This window comes from Marmota monax, unplaced genomic scaffold (genome assembly GCF_021218885.2).
Source record: "Marmota monax isolate L192 unplaced genomic scaffold, Marmota_monax_Labrador192_F-V1.1 WCK01_AAM20220418_F8-fsc00012, whole genome shotgun sequence".
Classification (NCBI taxonomy): domain Eukaryota; kingdom Metazoa; phylum Chordata; class Mammalia; order Rodentia; family Sciuridae; genus Marmota; species Marmota monax.
The window spans coordinates 28,886,069-28,909,716 of record NW_026695227.1 but is presented as its reverse complement, the minus strand read 5'-3'; the positions used below and the strand labels follow the sequence as shown (position 1 = coordinate 28,909,716).

At 36.1% G+C, this 23,648-nt stretch overlaps 1 protein-coding gene across 5 annotated transcripts in view; it reads left to right on the top strand.

Moving 5' to 3' along the window:
- The first annotated feature begins 2,458 nt into the window (after positions 1–2,458).
- The window catches only part of Rpap3 (RNA polymerase II associated protein 3), a 38,525-nt gene continuing 17,335 nt past the window's right edge, over positions 2,459–23,648 (top strand). The window contains exons 1-9 of one of the 5 annotated variants that reach the window (XM_046436237.2): positions 2,459–2,564; positions 6,704–6,884; positions 9,640–9,780; positions 13,458–13,580; positions 14,270–14,397; positions 16,702–16,823; positions 17,644–17,714; positions 19,025–19,150; positions 21,670–21,797. In XM_046436237.2, coding sequence (XP_046292193.1) covers positions 6,735–6,884; positions 9,640–9,780; positions 13,458–13,580; positions 14,270–14,397; positions 16,702–16,823; positions 17,644–17,714; positions 19,025–19,150; positions 21,670–21,797 — 989 coding nt within the window. In that variant the 5' untranslated portion in view covers positions 2,459–2,564; positions 6,704–6,734. Of the gene's footprint in view, positions 2,565–2,905; positions 3,002–6,703; positions 6,885–9,639; positions 9,781–13,457; positions 13,581–14,269; positions 14,398–16,701; positions 16,824–17,643; positions 17,715–19,024; positions 19,151–21,669; positions 21,798–23,648 lie in introns of those variants that run through there. The other 4 variants (XM_046436239.2, XM_046436238.2, XM_058576269.1 and 1 more) reach the window with 4 other exon arrangements.

The window sequence follows — 23,648 nt, the reverse complement described above, 5'->3', positions numbered from 1 at the left end:
TCCTTTTCTTCCTTATTCATGGAATTCCCAGTTTTTAGAAGAGCACATGACTTCCAAGAATAAAAACTCAGCTTCTCTTGTAGCCAGGAGGGGCCATGTGCCTAAGTCCTGGTCAATGGCATGTAAGAGGAGGCATATCTTAAAGGACAGGAAACACGATTTTCTTGTTCTTGTCCTTTTCCTGCTCACTTGATTTCAGATAAGATTGCTGGAGCTTGAGCAGCCATATTGCATCATAATTGAAGATGGTAGAGCAGGAAGGTATTAGGAGCCTGGGCCTAACACTGGATTGTCATACCAGTCCTGCACTGCTTATGTTCAGTCTTATATAAGACAGAAATAATCTTCTGTTATGTTTAAACCACCTTTACTTTGGTCTTCTGTCATATGCAAAAACAAAAAACAAAAAACCCCCCAAACGATATATGCTATTTCTGTAATAGGAAGTGTCAAGGTGCATAAATTTTCTTCCTAAAGTTACTTAGCTAATACCCTCTTCTGAAGATTTATATTAACTATCAGAACCTTCCCATAGTAAACTATTTGAAAGAGTTTAGTAATTATTTTTGGCATAAAATTAATTTACCATCATTAATTGCGGCATTTTACTGTTGCAATAATCAACATTTATGTTTATTTCCACTGACAATTTGATTTCAACATGTAAATCTCATAAAGAGACTGTTTCTTTGAAAGTGGCTGTTCAGTTGTTAACAGTAACTTCATTTGAGAGGACTGGGGTTTATTCTTGGTAAAAATAAATAAATAAAAGAAGAAGGCCCATGTCTGAATTCACAGGGGAGAAGGTTGCCATTATAGACATCCTCCCCACTTTGGGAGCCTCAGAAGTTGGTGATGATAGCTATCAAGCATCAAAACCATTTAGTTAACTTTTCTCCCTTTGATTCTGTATTCACTAAGCAACCTTTTAATAGTATGTGAAAAGAAAGGGAGAAGGAGAAAGAGAGAGGTTTCATCACCTAAGAGTCCCATGAAGTTTTACTAAAACAGGTAGTTGGTCCTCTTTTCTCTCATCTCAATCAACTTTGCGAAGCATTAATGAAGAGAAGGTAATTGCTTTGTTAAGAACATTAATAAATCTATATCTTCTTTAAATTGACTTATTACTAGTTTTAAAATACAGTATGATGTTAAAAATTACTTATCTATCTCCAAACACAACAACAAAATCATTCCATTAGTAAATATTTTGGTAATGCATTTAATGATTTGACTTCTAAAACTTTTAAATACAAAGATACCCAACAATTAAACAACATGAAACAGGTGACCTTGTGAGGGAGGACCCTAAGGTGGTTTTTTTATTGACCAGGTCCTAGGTTAATGTTTCCTAGCCTAAATGGCACAGCAATATGGCATGCTTTAAAAATCTGTGATGCTGAGGCTACATTCCAGACTAATTAAATCAGAACCTCTGGGATAGAATTCATCAATGTGTTGTGGTGTGTGTGTGTGTGTGTGTGAGAGAGAGAGAGAGGGGGGGGGAGGGAGGGAGGGAGAGGGAGGATATCTATCTATATAGGTTGGTGGGTTGGTCTATCTATTCATCCACCCATCCATCCATCCATCTGTCGGTCCCTAAGTGATCACAATGTTTAATAAAGCTTGAGAATCACTGATCTGAATTTTGGGGATAATGTTTGAAATCAGAGAGCTGATTCAATTTGAAAGCTTGGTTTGATTGTGACTTTTTTGTGGCCTTCTAATCCTGCCCTTTCCCTCCATAGTAGGCGTTGAATCCAGGGTCTGGAATACCTTAGGCAAGCGTTCTACCTGAGCTTCATCCCCAGCCCTTTCTATTTTGAAGCAGGGTTTCACTAATTTTCCCCAGGCTGGTCTCCAATTTGCAATCGTCCTGCCTCAGCCTCCCAAGTAGCTGGGATCACAGACACCGGGACTGGCTTGTTTGTGTGGACTTCCAAAAATTATTTTTGTTTTATTTTACAATTCTAGAGTTAGCATGGCAGTGAAAAATGGCTTACTCACAAAGGAAGCAGAAGCGAAAACTGTTAAAAGCTTCCTATTTCTTCTTAGCCAGAGCATAAAGACAGACCTTAATACTGACACACATCATAGAGGGTGCTGACACACAGCTTAGAGGAAAACGCAAACCCCAGGATGCTGCTAGGGTTACCAGTTTACGTCGGTCCTTTCACGATATAGAGACAGTAACTTTCTCATGATTGTCATGACATAACGTTGGATAAAAGCAAGGCAAATACTAGGGCTACATTTGAGGGAGGTCCAAGGAAATGTTGAAGGCTTTATTGTTTTGGGATCGGATTAGGTCAGGATGACTCTGCAGTTTGGAGATTCTCTCGTGTTTAGTTTAGTCACACTGGAAGGACGCAAAAGGCCAGACTTCACTTTTACACGCCATCAATCCCCAACCTGTCAGTCCCCGGGCGTCAGGTCGCTGACCTGACTTCTGCGCACGCTCCGGCCAGGCCCCGGGGGCGGGGCGAGGGCCCGCGGGGCCTTGTGGGAAGGTCCAGGGAGGCGGGGCGGCGCGAGTGGCGGCGCGTCTGAGCGGCTGCTGTTAGGTGAGTACGGCCTGGCAGGTGAGCGGACACTGCTGTCACTGCGGGACCCTCTGGAATCTCCTAGCGCGAGGAGGGGCGCGCTGTGGGTCTGGGCGAGGCGAAGCGGGCGACCGCCGCGCGGCGTAGGGGCAGCGCGGCGCGGCGCGGCGGTGTCCGGGGTAGCGGCGTCCCTGGGAGCGCGTTCCCGGGAGGGGCTCCTTGCGCGCGACCCGGGATGGGCGTTCCGTTTTGCTGCAGGTCCTGCCCAGCCCCGCCCCGGCATTGGGAGATTTGCAGGGGTCGGAACGTCAGGGTCATCCTCCCGACAAGACCACGGAGGGGCCTGACTTCTTTTGGCAGGGTGTGCAGGGTTCGCCCAGTTACTAGGTGTGAAAGTGATACCCGGAGCGCTGGAAGTTTCTGATTGCCTGCTGGAACCCAGCTCCGCCTCAGGTTCGGTATGAGCAGTTGTGCTTGCGGGAGCAGCAAGGGCAGATAGGCCTCCCCTCTACAGCATCTCAGGGGCTTGCTGCGCTTGACATTTTTTGAGTCCCCAGCAAAATATTGTACTAGTTTGCTTTTGAGTGAGGTGCACCTGTATAACCAAACATGGACACTGCTTGAAAGTTTAGGCTTAGTTTAGTTGTTGAGGCTAGGGTCAGAAGACCCATCTGAATCTGTAACTCTTCCTCTTTCCCTATAAAGTGAAATATTTTTTTAAGTGTTCAAAATTCCTTTCCAATCCCATTTTCTTTCTCCAACCTTAGTTCCTTCTCCTGCCCGTTAAGTTTTGACTCTCCCTTCACCTTTTGGAAGACTTTCCCTATCACTCATCCTCTCTCCTCTGTGTTCTTGTTCCTTGTACTTCCAGTGCCCGGATAGTACTTAAGAGCAGTTCTTCATTAAAGGCAAATTTACTCTAATCCCCGGTAATCATTTATTTAACTCATTTCCACCCTTTAAAAATCCCATTAAAATTCTCAGCAATTTTATACAACTAACTGTAATGTACTTTCTTTTTCTCTGTATGCCTTTTGTACATTGGGCACTGCTAATCTCTTCCATTTTCTTGAGCTTATTTTCTTTGGTCTTCTGTGACAGTACTATTTTCCTTCCAGCTCTCCAGGTGCTCTACCTGGTTTTCCTATGTTGTCACCTCTTTCTCTGTTCCTTAGGGAACAGTCTCCTCCCAATCTCCTGGTTGTCACAGTGGCTAAATGTGTTCAAATCTATAATTCTAGTTTTCACCTTTGTGCTGGTGACATCCATATTTATCCCTAGTGCTTTATTGCTATCTACTGGATTTTTCTTTCTTTCTTTCTTTCTCTAATACCAGTGATTGAACTCAGGAGTACTCAACCACTGAGCCACACCCCCTGCCCTATTTTGTATTTTATTTAGAGACAAGGTTAGTGCCTAAGTTGCTGAGGCTGGCTTTGCACTAATGATCCTCCTGTCTCAGCTTCCTGCGCCACTGGGATTACAGGCGTGCGCCACCTCGCCTGGCTCATATCTACTGTGTATTTTCTTCTGATATCCTTTGAGCACTCAAAATTAGCGTATCTCAAACTGAAATAATCTTGGGGTCCATTGGCCCTCCAACTCTGAAATCCCTTTTCTTTTTCTTTTTTTTTTAAATTTATTTTTATTAGTTGTTCAAGACAATACAATGATCTTGACATATTGAAATCCCTTTTCTTTTTTAAAAATTGTGTTTTCTGGTCTGATGATAAACCCAGCCTAATTCCCTCTTAAGATTGGGAGCCATCTCACACCACAAAGGCATGAAAAGCTAATTTCTGCTTTACTATAAATTATTGTGATTTCTAAACTTGCTTGGAATGCCCACCTGTGCCTTGAACTCACCCATGACCAGATAACAGCCTTCTTTGAAGCTCTATTGACCCTCATAAATTCTGATGTCAGGTCCAGCTAAAATATTAACAAGCCTTTGTGCTATGTTTATCAAAATTTTGTTATCTGCAAGTTCTCAAACCCCCCTTTGTGTAACTTTCTGTGCTATAAAGCTGCACTCCTAGAGAGCTGTGGGACTGTCTTCTGTTCCCATGGTTTTTGGGAGAGGCAGCCCGGCCAGTTGAAATTATAAGCTTTCTTTAATTTGATTTTAGTTGGAGTTGGTGGTCTTTTCTTTGTGTCCTGGTCTAACACAGGCTGTAGCTCAGTGGTAAAGCGCTTATCTCGCACATGTGAGGCACTGGGTTCAATCCTCAGTACCACATATAAATAAATAAATGAATATATTGTGTCCATCTAGAACTTAAAAAAATTGTGTTTTCTGACTCAAAATGACTCCTAAGCCAGAAATCTAGGACATTTGAATCTTCTTTCCTCCCCAGTTTCCCAATCTAACCAGTCAACAATTCTTTTTTGTTTTACCATCTTAGTACCTTCATGGGGCTTTCAGAATATAGGTGAAATCTCATGGCCTGGCATTTCAAGATCTTTTCTATATATACCTCTTTAACCTTCGTTGTCCCTCATAGTTCCTTACTCTGCCATCCTATTCCTCCCTGTTAGCTGCTTGACTGGTCCTTTATGAAACAGATTAAGTTTTAAAGCCTCTGGACAAGACTCCTGTCTTGACTTTATCAGCCTACCATCTGTGTGTGTGTGTGTGTGTGTCTCTGTGTGTGTGTGTGTGTTTTGGTATTAGGGTTTGAACCCAAGAGGTTCTTAACCACTGTGTCACATCCCCATCCCTTTTTCTTTACATATTTTATGTAGATAGTGTCTTTCTCTGTTGCTTAGGGCCTTACTGAATTTCTGAGGCTACCTTTGAACATGCAATCCTGCCTTAGCCTTCCATACCGCTGGGATTACAGGCATGTGCCATGGTGTCCAGCTTCAGCTTACCATCTGATTTTTAACCATCCATAACATCTGTACATGGTTCACCATAGAGGTTATTTTTGCCTCCTGTGGGCCTTTGGCAGTGTCTGGAAACAATCCAGAGGGCAGGGATGTTGCCAGCCTTTTTATGATGAACAGCACCCTCATGACAATGAATTTTCTGGTCCAAAATGTCAGTAGTCCCATGGTTGAGAATCCCTGTCTAACATAGTATTTTGTTCCTTAGTACTTTGATTTTTTTTTTCCCCTTCACTAGACAAGACACCTTTTTGTGCTTGATTTTACATCCTTAAATCTCCATGTGGGATTTGTCACATAGTAGAAGTGCAGTAAATGTTGGAAGAAAAAGGTGTAAAGGAAATAATTGAGATATAATTAGAAACTAGCGATCAATAGCCAATATGCTACCATGGGCTACTTGCTAATTTCAGTGATTCCCCCCACCCTCATCACCTTTCATTGTTGTTTAAGGATGACCAAACTTCTCTTGTTTATTTATCAAACAGTTGATACATTATTTAAAAATGTTATACTGATACTTTATTCAACATCTCTTTAGACTGTTTTCTGTCCAAGTATGTTGGTCATTATGAAATAGTGGACAATCATGAACTAGTCAGGTTTTAGAAGAATAAACGAAATAGAGTCCCCAACTTATGATGGTTTGACTTAGGATTTCTCAACTTTATAATGTAGATGAAGGAATATGCATAGTTTGAATTTTTTTTTTTTTTAAATGGTGTGGCATATGTGGTACAATATGGTGATACTGGGTGGTGACAGTGAGCTGTAACTCCCACTCAGCCATGGTATCAGATCAGTGAACAACCAGGAGAGTAAACAATCACCAGGAGGTTAAAGAATTGATACTTATTAATGTACTATGTTGCTAAGCTACTTTAGTAGGTTAGGTTTATTAACCTATGAAGTTCCACCATTGCAGATGTGGAATAACTATTAAAAAAAAAACTTAAATTGAGCAACAATTTTTGTGAAATTCTAGTTTTTCAGAGTTCTGTTTTCAGAGAAAATAGGGGAATGATTAGAGTTTGAAAAAATATACATAAAAACATACAAAGGACATCTAAGCTCTTCTGATTATGATTTCCAACTTATTTTAATATACTTGTGTCAGTTTCATAGAAATATTTGCAAAATTGAAAATTTGGAATTTAGAGGGTGAAGTACATTTGATTTAACAGTATTTTCAATTCATGATGGGTGTGGGGATGTAACCCTATTGTAAGTTGAGGTGCAACTGTCATAATGTATTATTTAATTCTTCTCAGAAGTTGGTTGTTCAAAGCTCTACAGGCCATAATGACTTCCAGTAAAGCAATTGAATTACAACTGCAAGTGAAACAAAATGCAGAAGAATTACAAGACTTTATGAGGGATTTAGAAAACTGGGAAAAAGACATTAAACAAAAGGATATGGAACTAAGAAGACAGAGTGGTATTCTTGAAGAGGTAAAGTAAGAATTCCTAATTTGGTATCTACTAAAACTTTATTTCTCAAATAAAGCATGGCTTTTTAAAATGTTTTGTGAAAATACTGAAATTGAAGTGATTTGCTTCATTATCAACATTTTCTTTTAGAAATTCTGTGTTTTTTAAAAAGTATTTGTAATTTGTATTACTGTTATATTTTAAATCTTAGTGAATAGTGACTGAAAGGATGACCATGTGATAATACTTAAAGAAATAGCATCATAAAATATGTAGGGATAGGTGTGTACACATATGAAAATGACATATAGGTTACATATTTAATGACATATTAGTATACATTATTGGCATAAAAATGAAGATATTACCTAGATAGTTAATTCTTTTTTTTTTCGCATTTCTTTTTTTTTTTTTTTTTATTATTATTATTTTTTTTAATTGGTTGTTCAAAACATTACAAAGCTCATGACATATCATCTTCCATACATTTGATTCAAATGGGTTATGACTCCCATTTTTTACCCCAAATACAAGTTGCAGAATCACATCGGTTACACATCCACATTTTTACATAATACCATATTAATGACTGTTGTATTCTGCTACCTTTCCTATCCCCTACTATCCCCCCTCCCCTTCCCTCTCATCTTCCCTCTCTACCCCATCTGCTGTTGTTTAATTCTCTCCCTTGTTTTTTTTTCCCCCTTTCCCCTCACAAACTCTTATATGTAATTTTGTGTAACAATGAGGGTCTCCTTCCATTTCCATAGTTTCCCTTCTCTCTCCCTTTCTCTCCCCCCACTCGTCTCTGTTTAATGTTAATCTTTTCCTCATGCTCTTCTTCCCTGTTCTGATCTTAGTTGCTCTCTTTATATCAAAGAAGACATTTGGCATTTGTTTTTTAAGGATTGGCTAGCTTCACTTAGCATAATCTGCTCTAATGCCATCCATTTCCCTGCAAAATCCATGATTTTGTCATTTTTTAGTGCTGCGTAATACTCCATTGTGTATAAATGCCACAGTTTTTTAATCCATTCCTCTATTGAAGGGCATCTGGGTTGATTCCAAAGTCTAGCTATTGTGAATTGTGCTGCCATGATCATTGATGTGGCAGTATCCCTATAGTATGCTCTTTTAAGGTCCTCAGGGAATAGACCGAGAAGGGCGATAGCTGGGTCAAATGGTGGTTCCATTCCCAGCTTTCCTAGGAATCTCCATACTGCTTTCCATATTGGCCGCACCAGTTTGCAGTTCCACCAGCAATGTACAAGTGTACCCTTTTCCCCACATCCTCGCCAGCACTTATTGTTGCTTGACTTCATAATGGCTGCCAATCTTACTGGAGTGAGATGGTATCTTAGGGTGGTTTTGATTTGCATTTCTCTGACTGCTAGAGATGGTGAGCATTTTTTCATGTACTTATTGATAGATTGTATGTCCTCCTCTGAGAAGTGTCTGTTCAGGTCCTTGGCCCATTTGTTGATAGGGTTGTTTGTTATCTTGTTGTTTAATTTTTTGAGTTCTTTGTATATTCTGGATATTAGGGCTCTATCTGAAGTGTGAGGAGTAAAGATTTGTTCCCAGGATGTAGGTTCCCTATTTACCTCTCTTATTGTTTCTCTTGCTGAGAAAAAACTTTTTAGTTTGAGTAAGTCCCATTTGTTGATTCTAGTTATTAACTTTTGTGCTATGGGCGTCCTATTAAGGAATTTGGAGCCCGACCCCACAATGTGTAGATCGGAGCCAACTTTTTCTTCTATCAGGTGCAGAGTCTCTGATTTGATATCTAGCTCCTTGATCCATTTTGAATTAACTTTTGTGCATGGCGAGAGAAAGGGGTTCAGCTTCATTTTGTTGTATATGGATTTCCAGTTTTCCCAGCACCATTTGTTGAAGATGCTATCCTTTCTCCATTGCATGCTTTTAGCGCCTTTATCAAATATAAGAAAGTTGTAATTTTGTGGATTGGTCTCTGTGTCCTCTATTCTGTACCATTGGTCCACCTGCCTGTTTTGGTACCAGTACCATGCTGTTTTTGTTACTATTGCTCTGTAGTACAGTTTGAAATCTGGTATCGCTATACCTCCCGATTCACACTTCCTGCTTAGAATTGCTTTTGCTATTCTGGGTCTTTTGTTTTTCCATATGAATTTCATGATAGCTTTATCTATTTCTACCAGAAATGCCGTTGGGATTTTGATTGGCATTGCGTTGAACCTGTAGAGAACTTTGGGTAATATCGCCATTTTGATGATGTTGGTTCTGCCTATCCATGTACAGGGTACATTTTTCCATCTTCTAAGATCTTCTATCTCTCTCTTTAGGGTTCTGTAGTTTTCATTGTATAAATTTTTCACCTCTTTTGTTAGGTTGATTCCCAAGTATTTTATTAAGACAACGTATTTAAATATATTAGGTTTTTTTTATATTGCATATAATGAGGTGGAAAGACTTCAGTTTGCCTTTGAATGACTGCTCATTTAATGTCCTAAGTCTGGAGATCAGATAGTTTTTGAAGTCTGAATCTAGGATTATAAATTAAGGTATAATTAGGATATTCAGGTAATAATACTTTACTTGTAACTGAACAATGTTCAACATTCATCATAGGATGAATTAAACTTTTTAAGCATAATTATCATTATAAGTAAAGATGGTAAATTGGTATATTGAAGCACTTGAAATTAAATAGAAAAATTACTTCTTACATGAAAATATCATTTAATGAGAATTTTATATATTGCTAGTTGAGTTTAAAACTTATTTTTCTCCCTAGAATTTACCTCCTATTCGAAATGGGAATTTTAGGAAAAAGAAGAAAGGCAAAGTTAAAGAGTCTTCTAAAAAAACCAAGGAGGAAAACACAAAAAATAGGATAAAATCTTATGATTATGAGGCATGGGCAAAACTTGATGTGGTAAGTTAATTTAGTCATGTGCTTCTTGATATATTTGAATAAAATCTTGTTGGAGTTAGCTAACAGTTACAGATTAAATGAAAAAAAAATAGAGTCCTTGTGGCTTGTGTCTTCTATTATAGATTCTTTTATGTGGGAATTAAAATTTAATTACAAGTCTTTTTAGTTATGTAGATTAATTTTTCTTTTCTAATCCTCCTTTAGTGAATGGTGACTAAAACAGCCAGGATTCTTTTCTTTTTTTATGTTTTATCTTTTTGCAAAAATAGCATGTTGGGCTGGGGATGTAGCTCAGGCGGTAGTGCACTCACCTGGCATGTGCGAGGCGCTGGGTTCGATCCTCAGCACCACATAAAAATAAAATAAAGATGTGTGTCCACCGAAAACTAAAAATAAATATTAAAAAATTCTCTCTCTCTTTAAGAAAAAAAAAAAAAAAAGCATGTAGAGGCCCACTGTATTCTTCACTCAGTTTTTTTCACTATTTACATTTTATTAACTATATATAAGTATAGAATCAAAACCAGGAAATCAATGTTGGTATAATGTGTAAATAGTTCTGTGACATTTTATTGTGTTTAGATCTAGGTGGCCTCCATTGCAACTAAGGTACAGAAATACCACCACAAAGATCTCCTTATGCTTACTTCTTTATAGTTAGACCAGCTACCCATTCTTCCTGCCATCTCTAACTTCTGAACAGCCAGGATTCTAAGCTAGTGATACTTCCAGAAAAGAATGACTCTGGCAGTACTTTTTTTTAATATACTGAAGGACCTGTAGAACACTGCTGAGAGATGCCTTTGTGTCTAGATTTAGAGCTGAGGTTGTGTGACAATAAAATCTAATCCCAAAAAGGTATATTTCACCCTTCTAATCCTAAGTGGGTTATATGTGCCTCCCATCTCCAACACATAACACACAGTGTAGTTGAGAATTATTACAAGTGTGTACTCTACCTAAGAACCTTCTGCTCAGAGCTCCAAGTAGCCACAGTCATGTCAGTCTGTGAAAGGAAAACTATTGGTTGGTCCACCTTATTCTGGACTCTTACTCACTTTAAGGGTTGATTTGGTTGGAGGCGTGTGTGGAAGGGAAGTGTGTGTAACCAAAGATACATTCCTTTTTGGTGTTTATTATGTGATACTTGATTATTATTTCATGTTCTGAAGCATAAAAAGAAATATGAGCTCATCATCTAAAAGATAATTTCCCCAGTACTGTTGAAGCTATAAATGTGCTCCTTCCCTATCCCATTTTCTTTTTTTACCATACCCCCAGAGACAATGACAGTTTTTATTCTTATGCTTATTATTTTTTCTGTACTTTCTGGTTTAACTTTTTTACTGAAGTATAATATACATGAATTCCTTAAATCGATATATATAGCCTCCTGAATTTTTAAAATTTTTTGGTACTGGAGATTGAACCCAGGGACACTTAACCACTGATTCACATTTGCCCTTTTTAATATTTTATTTAGAGACAGGGTCTTGCTGAGTTGCTTAGGGCTGGCTCAGCAGCAGCCTCAGCAACTGGGATTATAGAGCTGCTGGGATTATAGGCCTGTGCCACTGTGCCCAGCTAGCCTCCTGAATTTTTACTTCTGCATACACATGTGAATCAGAGAGAGAGAGAGAGAAATATTTCTAGCATCCCAGAAGCCACCTTGTCAGTTGATAACCTCTCAAAAGCAGCCACTCTTCAGATACATTCTCATATTGTAGGTTAGTTTTGCCAGTTTTGGAATTGATATAAATATAGTATACAATATGCACTCGTGTGTTTGGCTGCTTTTGCATTTTCTGATATTGATCCATATTATGAGTAGTAGTTTTTTATTCTTTTACGTTGTTGATCTGAATTCTGTTTTGTGGATATTTTACTGTTTGTCCATGCTGTTGACACATTTGGGTTTCCAGTTTGGAGCCATTTTATATTAATAAACTATGAGCATTCTAGTACAGTTCATTTTATGGAGATAAGCACCAAGAGGGGATTTGCTCATTCATAGTTTATACATTTATTTAACTTTAGAAGATTTTGCTGAACTGTTTTCCAAATTAGTTGTGTTGTATTTTTGTTAATGAAATCAAGACTCATTGACCCATAAATATGTTAATTACTCTTAATTAACTACTTTGCCATCTGTTTCAGTATTGTCCAAATAAAAGAGAAATACAATTTTGGATCTTGTATTTATTACTGTTGGGAACAACATTTTCTAAACATATGATTTTTTCTCATCTGAGTGACATATAGTCTGTGTCACTTTGCCCTCTATTATACAGCTGGTTCCTTTTCATAAGTCAATGTCTTCATATAATGCTCTTTCTTGAAAGGCATCTCAAAAGATTTCTTACAGAGATGCGTTCCACAGTCATTTACTTATTTAACGTTTTGAATAAGCTTTTGCTGTGTGTGGACAATGCCATTGTGATTGTACTGCATTGTTTGCAGTGTCATTTTAGTGAATCTATACAATATTTAGGTGATTACCCTTCTCTTCTAGTTTGTATCTGAGATGCTGCTTTAGTGTCCTGCTGCAATTTTGTTTTCTACATGTCATCATTGCAGGGGGTTGGGTAATCTTGGCTACAGTGTCAGTAGGCTGATGTTATTTCTAGAATCTTCATGCTAAAACACAGCTGAATTTTAATCTGTTTTAATGTTCTTTCAGTGAAACCAAGCATTGATTTTGCTTTTCAATTTATTGACAATGTATTTTTTTACATATATAATTAAATAATATGTGTGTTAGATGCAAACATGATTTTGTTTATATAATGGTTAACAAGTTTGCTTAAATGAACTTTAATGCTTATTGATTTAAGATATCTACTATTGTTTGGAGTATTATGCTACGTAGTCCAATTGGGTCATTACACATACTTGTATTGAAATATTACACTGTACCTCATAAATATGTACATTTATGATATGTCTAATAGAAGTAAAATTATTTAAAAATATTTTAGTAGAATTATTCTTTTAGCATAAATGATAAAAATGTGATTTTGAAAAATCCTAGGGGAGTCTTTGAAGTTATTTATTACCATAAAAAAGAGTGTATAATTATACTTGCTTTGGTAGAGTTAACTATATTTGGAATACATAGGTAAACTGTGTAACATAGGGAGTGAGATCTGGAGGAGGCAGGCAGCCTGAATTCAAATCTCTACTCAAGTCATTTATTAGCTGAATGACTTTGAGTAACTTGTGTTTTATTCCCTCAAATGAAAAACATGACTAATTGAATTTACCTCAGGTTGTTATGAGGGTCAGGAGTTAATTGTGCTCTAAAAGTGGTTTTTGTTGTTGTAAAATAAGAATTTTTTTTAACTCTTTCTCTCTGCTATTGGGTGTTATGTACATTAGTTTAGAGGTACTTGAGACTTCTCTTATGTTAAGTGATAATATCTCACTGTGACTTAGGGATAATTTGTAGATTCTGTTGACTTAGCTTTATGAATTAAAAGATTCTTTTTGGATCTTTATTTTCTAAACCTGGGCACCTTTTTCTCTGGGTATAATGTGACATGAGAGGTTATTCAAATTGCTGCTTTTAGAGGCCTATTAGGTCTTTATATTGTAATAAGTTAAATTCTGTTAAGGATAATTTATTTCCCCTAGTGGATGTGGAGTTATGAGCACTTTTCTCCTTCTTACAATTTAAGGACAGTATCCTTGAAGAGCTTGATAAAGAAGATACTACCCATGATTCTGTGTCTCAAGAATCAGAGTCAGAAGAGGATGGGATTCATGTAGATGCACAAAAGGCTCTTGCTCTAAAAGAAAAGGTATGTTTTAGCTATAGGTTCCTTCAGTTAAGCAAGTTAAGTAGAAAATCATGTGAATTCTAAAACTTCTTCGACATGCTAAGGGATTTTGTTCTAACTTCAAATTGTTATTGGCTAGATCCCTGTTGGGAGGCAATGTGCATAATAGTTAGGAGTACATACCCTAGATCCAGATTAATTATTTGGTTAGATCTATGACAAGCTCTTTGAACTGCTTCTACCTCAGTTTTCTCAACTGTACAGTGAGATTAACATTTTAATTAAACTTCAATGGATTGTTGTAAGCAATAAATGAATTGTATAGAAAGTGCTTGGATCATATCTGAAGTTGTAACATGGTTCATAGTAGTAGGCAGAAATAACTTGAAGTCAGTGTGTGATTCTCAGCATAAATATTATATTACTCCTCCATTTCACAGCCATCTTTGTTTAATTTTTGCAGTGTCAAAATCCCTCTGAGAGATGCCTAATTTCTGTAAAACTGGTAATTTTGCTTTTCAAAGTGGTGGAATTCTTTTCAGATTAAATTCTGATGTCTTTCTTTGGTTAGTTTCTTTGGATCGATACTGTCAGTAAAAGTATACTAGGTATTTCATTTGTTTTTCTGCCAAGGCGCTTGGGTTGCCATACAATGACTATATAGTGAATGCACTCATACAAAGAACATTTTGCTTAATTTTTTCTTTTAGGGCAATAAATACTTCAAACAAGGGAAATATGATGAAGCAATTGAATGCTACACAAAAGGCATGGATGCTGATCCATATAATCCTGTGTTGCCAACAAATAGAGCATCAGCATACTTCAGATTGAAAAAGTAAGGACTTTCCATAAAGTGTGTGAATGGCTTATGTGTATGTGGAGACTGATTTTTTTAAAAAAAGTCTTTCACAGTAAATTGTATAGGACAGATTGAACATGTGTTATGTTTCTTTTCTACTGTGAACTCTTATGTTTTTACTCTCTTTTACTGACTTTATACCATTGTAAATATCTGGGTGCTCTAAACATGCTTCTATTGCTAACTTTACTAAGGTGGTTCTCTAAAAGTTGAGTAATCATGTTCTTTACCTAATTCATAAAAGAAAAAAAAATTGATTGGGTGACAATGTTTGATAATTAATTTCCCTCTATTTGAAAAACTACTTATCTATATTTAACCCAGAGAACTTTTATTATGATAAACTTAAAACATGTTCCAACATTTATCTGTCTTTAAATCATATTCTTTAAGGACATATTTAATGTGGAGGAACATAAAATGTGTTATTGTCTTATGCAGGATACTGGCCTGTCACAAGAATTTTTTAAAAGACAAATACCATGAAGAAAGACATTCTTTTTTCTTACCCCTGGCATTGGGGATTGAACCCGGGGTGCTTAACCACTGAGCTACATCCCCCTTATATTTTTTTTTGATTTTGAGACAGGGTATCGCTAAGTTGCAGAAGCCATCTTTGAACTTGTGATCCTTCTGCTTCAGCCTCCCAAATCAGTGGGATTACAGGCGTGTGCTACTGTCACCTGGCTCATCTCTATTCTTTACATTGGTCTGTTTCCTGTTTCTGTATCCATTCCATAGTACCTTTGATTATTATACTGTTATAAGTCTTGATGTTTGATGTAGGCTATATTCTCCTTCCTTATTCTTCAGCAATGTCCTAGGTATTCCTGGACTTGCTCAGTGGTTTAAATTTTAGAATCACTGCCTCAAATTCTTTGAAACATCCTATTGGGATTTTGATTAGAATTGTGCTTTTTTTTTTTTTTTTTTTTTTTTTAGTGCTTGCAAACACGTGCTCAAAAGTGGGTGGACAAGCATTTACTCTCGCCAGAAAGGCTTGCTGTTGGAACATGGCCAACAAGCATGTCTGGGTGGGCTGTCTGCTTGCTTTTATCCTTAACGCCTTGATTGAAGGAGCTTGGGGTACAATCTATGCGATTAGCGAATTTTAAAATTGGAGTGGGCAAATGGTCAGGTTATAAGAAAAATGGCTACAACTGGATCAAATTAAGGCTAAATTCTTAATTATGATAATGGACCACTGGACTTCCTGTTTTTTCACACATTGAACCCAGAGCCTGGTGCATAATAGGCAGGCAAGTGCTCTGCTACTGAGTTTACGTCTCTGGCCTTAAGTCTTCTTTAATGTCTTTGAAGATGACCTTAAAATTTTCATTTCTGTCTTGTATGTCTTTGCTAGTTGTTTCATTGTTGTCGGTAGTGGTGGTGGGCTATAATTAAGCAGCCACCTTGGTAAATTATTTTTAGCAATGTCTCTAGATTGTTTTGAGTTTTCTGTGTGGTCAATCATCTCATCTGAGAATACTGTCAGTTTTTCCCCCCTTCTTCCCAGTTTTCTCTTTTTTATTTTTCAGTTATAGATGGACACAATACCTTTATTTTATTTATTTATTTTTATGTGGTGCTGAGGATTGAACCCAGTGCCTTACACATGCTAGGCAAGCACTCTACTACTAAGCCACAATCCTAGCCCTCTTTCCCAGTTTTCTTACCTTGTATTTTTTTCTTGTGGAATTTCATTGAGGATGTCCAGTGTAATGTTTTGAACAGCCAACAATAAAAAATTAAAAAAAAAAAAAAAAAAAAAAAGACTGGGGGAAGAGGGGGTAATATTGAACCTTCTTGTTTTCTTGCGTAAAAGAGTATGGTACTAAAGTTTTACCATTAAGAATTATTGCTCTTGCCAGGTGAAGTGGTGTGTATCTATAATCCTAGCTTCTGGGGAGGCTGAAGTAAGAGGATTGTAAGTTTAAGGCCAGCCTTGGTAATTTAGTGAGACATGTCTTTAAAAAAGAAAAGAAAAGGACTGGTGTCGCTCAATAGTATGTTGCCCTTGGTTCAATCCTCAAATGCTCTCCACAAAAAAGAAAAAAGGACTAGTAATGTAAGTCAGTGGTTCAACATCCAGTACTCTGTGTCAGGGAGGGAAAGAGAATTACTGCTTTTAAGTAGTCTTAATTAAGTAAAAGGAGGCAGGAAATGTGAGTTTAATTGTGAAGAAAACCCTTTTTAGGGATTTCAAACACAGGCTTTGAAAGTGTTGGTTTAATGAGTGATTTTTATTAACTTCACTTATTTTAATTTTTTAAATTGCAGATTTGCTGTTGCTGAGTCTGATTGTAATTTAGCAATTGCCTTAAGTAGAAGTTATACTAAGGCTTATGCTAGACGAGGTGCTGCTCGATTTGCTCTGCAAAAATTAGAGGATGCTAAAAAAGGTATTATTTTTCAGGTTGTCATTATCTAAAAACTCTTAAATAAAGAATGCTAAATAATTATAGTTAATTATCCAGAGAGCTTTCCATAAAATATTTGAACAAAGCCCTTTTTGTAATTTAAAAGGTGTCTTGTTTTGGGAAAGAGAACATTATTTGCCATCAGTCAGACTTTGGTTCAAATTCTCATTCTACCATGTACTGTCACACCATATATGACCAGTATCTTCTGTGATTTTCAGTTCCTTACTGGAAATAGATGATTGTTGGTTGTTGTGAGGCAAGAGATATTGCATATAAGGCTCTTAACATGTTTTAGTTTATTTGTAAATCCTAAGTCTTCTGTTAGTCCATAAAAATAGATTTGCATAATATAAATAACAAAGTCTGAATAAAGATGATATCTAATAGATTTTGTTGCTTCTTGGTTTAATGATGTACATCTTATAATGGCAAATATTCTTGGAGCTGGTGGAAGATGATTTGTTCTATTAGAATTTCTATTCTAGGGAATAATGAAGAAAGTCCAGTAGCTTAATGTTAATATTTCTTTTTTTTTCTTTTTTTTTTTTTTTTTTAAAATTTTAACATTTATTTTTTAGTTATCGGCAGACATGACATCTTTGTTTGTATGTGGTGCTGAGGATCGAACCCAGGCCGCACGCATGCCAGGCGAGCACGCTACCACTTGAGCCACATCCCCAGCCCTAATGTTAATATTTCTTAGTTCTGCTTTCATTTTGCTGTAGGGTAGTTATGTGTTACATGGCAACAAATAATTATTATATAGTTTTTTAAAAAAATTCTTTTACTTTCTCTTAAGATTATGAAAAAGTATTAGAATTGGAGCCAAATAACTTTGAAGCAATGAATGAACTCAGGAAAATTAATCAGGTAAATCACAGCTATTTAAGTGCATTATATATAACCTTTATTTGATGAAATTAAAGTTTTTTGCAGAGATTTTTTTACTATTAACTTCTTTTTTTGTACTAATAGAATTTTACCAAATGTATTTGCAAGTTAGAGGTAGTGTAATGGTATTTCAAGATCCATATTTGATCATCACTTTTAAAAGCTGGCTGAGGTCTTTAGAACTACTGCTGCTTTACTTTTTTCCAAAAGGCAGGATTATTTTTTAATCTAATTGTTTTGTTTTTGGTGTGTCCTCTGATTTCTGTGCTAAACTTTTGCATATTTCTTTGATTTTAAGTTACTTCAGCTTTATAATTTGTATCTTAGCAAAAATAATACTAATTTTTAACAGGAAATAGTTTATTAAGTGTAACATTAGTAATTGTAATATTATTCAACTGATGTTTTATAGTATTGAGCATTTGCAAATTCCTTTCAGTTTGCCTTTGAATCAACCTTACAGTTGTTTTTGCCATCTTTGAAACATTGAGAAAAAAGTGATAATGATTGGGGAAAATCTGCTTTTAAATACTACCATTACTTATCACAAATAAAATCTACTGGTAAATATGTCAACTTCATTATAATTGTGAACTGTGTTATTGTGTATATTGTCTTAGGTCAAGTAATAATTGAATATTAAATTTGAAAAATTTGGTGGATTCTCCCCATCCCCCCAAGTACTAGGGTTTGAATCCATGGCCTGGTTCAGTCTGGGCAAGCATTATACCATTGAGCTATGTCTGCCTCCCTGCTTTATTAGTACCAGGGTTTCAGTAAGTTGTCCAGGGTGACCTCAAACTTGTGATGCTTCTGCCTCAGTGTCCTGAGTAACTGAAATTACAGTCATGCCATTGTACCCAGCTGATGTGGTCTTACTTGACTGCTTTGTGTTTGAAAACGACTCCTACAATAGTGCTTGACCAGTTTAGAAATTCAGAAAATGTTTGTTGAATAAATAGTTGAACAACTATCTTTAGTGGACACTATATATTTTAATTGGGAATAAGAAGCATTATACATGAGTGTGTGTATGTATGTGTATATATGTATGTGTGTGTGTGTGTGTATATATATATATATATATATATATATATATATATATATATATATATATATATACTTTTCCTTTTTTAATTAGTAGAAAGAGAATTTGAGTAGAAAATATTTTGTCAATTATTTGAATATAATAGCAATTCTAATGTATATGAATAATTTACATTTTAAAACCAAGTACGTATGCTTTTTGTATTATTTGTTTTACTTCAGCTGACTGCTGTGTCTTCTAGGCTTTAACATTCAAAGAAAACTCATATCCAGAGGAAGCTGCTATAGTGACTGAGTCAACTGATGGAGAAAAAAAACATATTGAAGAACAGAAAAATAAGCAGCAGGCCATTACAGAAAAAGATCTGGTAATTCAAAGGGGTTCCAACACAAAAAGAATGTTTTGCTGAGTGTTTACTCTTAACATTTTTTTTTTTTTAGAGAGAGAGAGAATTTTTTTTAATATTTATTTTTTTTAGTATTCGGCGGACACCTTTATTTGTATGTGGTGCTGAGGATCGAACCCGGGGCCGCACGCATGCCAGGCGAGCGCGCTACTGCTTGAGCCACATCTCCAGCCCCTCTTAACATTTTTTGTGTGTGTATTTGGGGTGGGTACTAGGGATTGATCTCAGGGGCACTAACCACTGAGAATCACATCCTTAGCACTATTTTGTATTTTATTTAGAGGGTCTCACTGAGTTGCTTAGCACCTTGCTTTTGCTGAGGCTGGCTGTGAACTAGTGATCTTCCTACCTCAGGCTTCTGAGCCCCTGGGATTACGCATGTGCGCCATTATGCCTGGCTACTCTTATATTTTGTGTGTGTCAGTTGAGTTTCTGTTTTCTTTAATGTTATATTAGAATTCTTCTTGAGTAGGAACTGGAAATTAAATATACTAAAACCTCTGGAGCCTACTAATTCATAATTTGAGTAATTGATGACAATATGTAAATTTTAAAATAACTATAGAAACATTTAAGTTTAGGGAGCAAACTACTTATAAGGATTTTAACATAGATTTACATATAGGTAGTTATAAATGTAACAGAAATAAATTCAGCTCATTCTTGTAATGAACTTATTAATTTACATAGGGCCACTTCATAGTAAAATTCCTATACAAATCGTGAGTTGAGGAGATTTAATTTAATGCCTTTATAGCTTTTCATAGGCCCACAGAGGATTCCTAATAAGTATTTATGGAATGATTGATGATGATATTTGAATGATTATAAATAAATGTTACATTGCAATGAGGTTTAATTTATATTTAGGCATATTAATGTTACTGGAGAATGGTCTGTGCAATTCTGGTAAAGTGTTCTTTCACAGAAATTGAGGATGAAATTCTTTCACATAGTTTCTGATATATCGAAGACAGTATAACATTTGGGCCTTTATTAAAATGTGTTTTTACATTTACATTTTGTATAATATTTAATTAGAATAATGGTGAATGCTGTAAAGTAATATAGTAGATACATTTTTCCCCTCCTTTTTCTGAAAAGAGAGTAACACCATTAAAAAAAATAAGCTCTACTGGTTTTCAGTGGCAGGGCTATGAGGCTTCAGAGCTTTAGGTCTGTACTGCATCTGCTGCCCGTGGCCTAGGGCCTGGCTGCTGTAGGGAGTTTATAGTTCGCTGTTGAAGTTTGATAATTTTAGCTTACACATTGAGCTGATAGTAGGCAACGAGGAAAAGGACACAAAGGTCACTGTGCAGTAGGCATGGGAATTCCAGACTGGCCTGTGGAGTGGGGGAGTGAAATGGCATACCTTGCCCAGCTCAATAGTTTGCTCACTAGAAGCTAAGCGCCTGTAAGGAGATGCTGGGGCTTTGGGAAGAAAGGTGACTGTGAACTTGCTCATGCTATGATCATTAGTCAGGATTACTGCCCATCCTCTGCAATCCCCTTGAGATTCAGAGAGGCCAGAAAGGATGTGACCCAACTTTACCCTGTGTGCCTGGAGGAGTGCTGCCCATGAACGTTTGTCCTTGTGCATTGCACAGGACTGTAGCTGCCCAGGGACTTTCTGGGATCACCTTTCTCTGCTGGGGGTTTTATGCTAGGAACTGCATGGCAGTTTTCTTTGTAATAGCCTCATTCTTAAATTGTTAATTGTATTTGAATTATCCTGGTTTGGGTTATTTTGCCCACGTGGGCAAAATATGTATAGGAGAAAAGAGTTGCTTTTAAATGAGGTTCAGTCATTAGTACCAAGAACATTGGGATGTATAGTTGAAGTTTCAGAATTTCAATTGAAACAATAGCTGAAGTTTTAAACAAAAGGTGTTGAAGTACATTAAAAGGTTTTGCTTAATGTGCAAAAGAAAACCTATACTAATTAGAGTCTAAAACAAGTCTCATGAATTTTATATATATGTATATATATTTTTTTGGGGGGGGGGATTGAACTCAGAGGATTGAACTCAGAGGCACTTGACCACTGAGTCACATTTCCAGCCCTGTTTTGTATAATTTTATTTAGAGACAGGATCTCACTGAATTGCTTAGCGCCTCGCTTTTGCTGAGGCTGGTTTGAATTTGCATTTCTCCTGTCTCAGCCTCCTGAGCCGTTGGGATTACAGTCCTGCGCCACTGTGCCCGGCATGAACTAGATTTTTTTTTTTAATACTTTTATTTTATTTACTTATTTTTTATGTGGTGCTGAGGATTGAATCCAGCGCCTTGCATATGCTAGGCAAGAGCTCTAGCTGAGCCACAACCCTAGCCCATGAACTAGGCTTTTAACAATTAAAATATACTTTAATTACTGACATAATATTGATGGATATCCTTAGAATGTTTCTTAAAATTTGAATTCAATTATTTTTTCTTGCATATTTTTTGATTCTTCTGTATACTTCTGTCCAAAATCGTAGGGGAATGGATTTTTCAAAGAGGGGAAGTACGAAAGAGCAATCGAATGCTATACTCGAGGAATAGCAGCAGATGGTGCTAATGCCCTTCTTCCTGCTAACCGAGCAATGGCCTATCTGAAGATTCAGAAGTAAGTACTGGTTATATTTTAATGCTTTTCAGGATGAAAATATAATTTGGCGTGTTAGCTAACCAATAAATTAAGTTTAATTTATTTAATTTTGAGTGCTAAATGAGAGAAAAAAAGGGAGGGAAATTGTACATGTGGCATAGTACTAGGAACATAGTTCTATACAGTAAATGTTAGTTCTTATTAATATTTTTCTCACTTTTAATAGTCTCACATTACACAATTTAGTCTTACATTATGTAATTTATGGATGTTCTTATGCATCATTGATTTTAAAATTATTCTTAACCTTAGAACCCTTATGACAAAGTCTTATTTGGAGGCGTTTTTGTATGCATATGCACATGTATAAGAAAAGGGAGCTGCTGTCATTGAAACAGCTAGTTGATAACATTAATAACTAAAACTTGGTCCTGTAATACTAACCATTTTTTTTAATGTGCGTGGGGTTCCAGGTTAAGTGCTCTGTAGAAAAATATCTATAAGAAAGAAACTTACACTTTGTGTCTCTTGTAATAATACTTTATACACTAGTGTCAGAATTTATAAAAAGAGTCTATAAATGTTATAAGTAGAGATTAGAAATTTCCCCAGTACCATGGACTTCCTAGGCTGCATGTTATTCTCAGGATATGATTTTGAAGTGCATAATTATACAACTAGGATTACAAAGAACACCAATTATATTGAAATACAGTTTTAAGAGTATTAAAATTTGTGGTTATTAACTCACTACAGAATGAGAAATTGCACTTAAAATGTAGACAGATTAAAAATTATAAAAGGCATATATGTGAAGGTTTGAATAAGAATACTAGACTTTGGGTGATTTTTTTGATACATAGTGATCATCAAAGAGGTGTGGATAAGGAATACCGAAAAGCAACATAGATGTTTAGGTTACTAGTGTGATAACTCATGACCTGACTCTTTGGCATCTGACTATCTACTAGGGTCAGAGTTGCCCAGGAGTAGGCCAGCTATGTCACAGAAGTGTCTATAGACAGGGAAGTATAATCACAAACAAAATAGCAGGTCAGATTACTACTATGATTGTGAAATGGTGGTCAACATAAATAATATTTTCAGGTATCTATAACAGTTACAACAGGATATAAAAATATGTGATTAAAGGTGACAGAGTTATAGTACTGCTTTTACTACTGTGCTTGGTTGTTTGTATTTATAATTGAAAGAAAGTTAAATTTTACTTAAAAAGTTTAATGAAAACAAGGTTGTCATTTTTTTTCCCATCCAAGTTTTTACCAAAGGATCTCAGGTTAGGAATTCTGTCACAGAGGTAATTTTGGTTATGTATTTAGTTTCATTTAAATTAAAACGAGATAGGTTGTTTTGTTGATTAGTCAAAGAGCATTATATCTCTTATTAGCTTATGAAAATTTGATAAAAATTGTGCATTGGTTTAAAAATTGTAAGGCCTGAATTCTTTGGTTTGATTATAATGCCAATAAAAATACCTTCTTGTAGCTGAGGGATTATATTTGCATTTATAAGAGCACTGTATTAGTTTTATTGCTTCAGTTGACAGTCATGTTAGTAGAATATACTATGACAAGCTAGAAAGAGTATAATTTTAAAAGAAAAGAATTACATTACTTTTATTTGTAAAGTCTATTAGATTCACACTTAATATTAGAAATTTTCTCTACTACAAGGAGTCTCTTGTATTATAGGCTAGATGAAGAACATCAAAAGGAACAACTTTTCAAACTTTAATAATTCTTATTTTAGTTATCCAGCCTGTAGCTTGGGTTCCTTCAAACTCTGTCAAAAAGACTGATAAGGTTGACTGGTAGTCGGAGGAGAGAACTAGTAGTGAAGTCAGTCTTA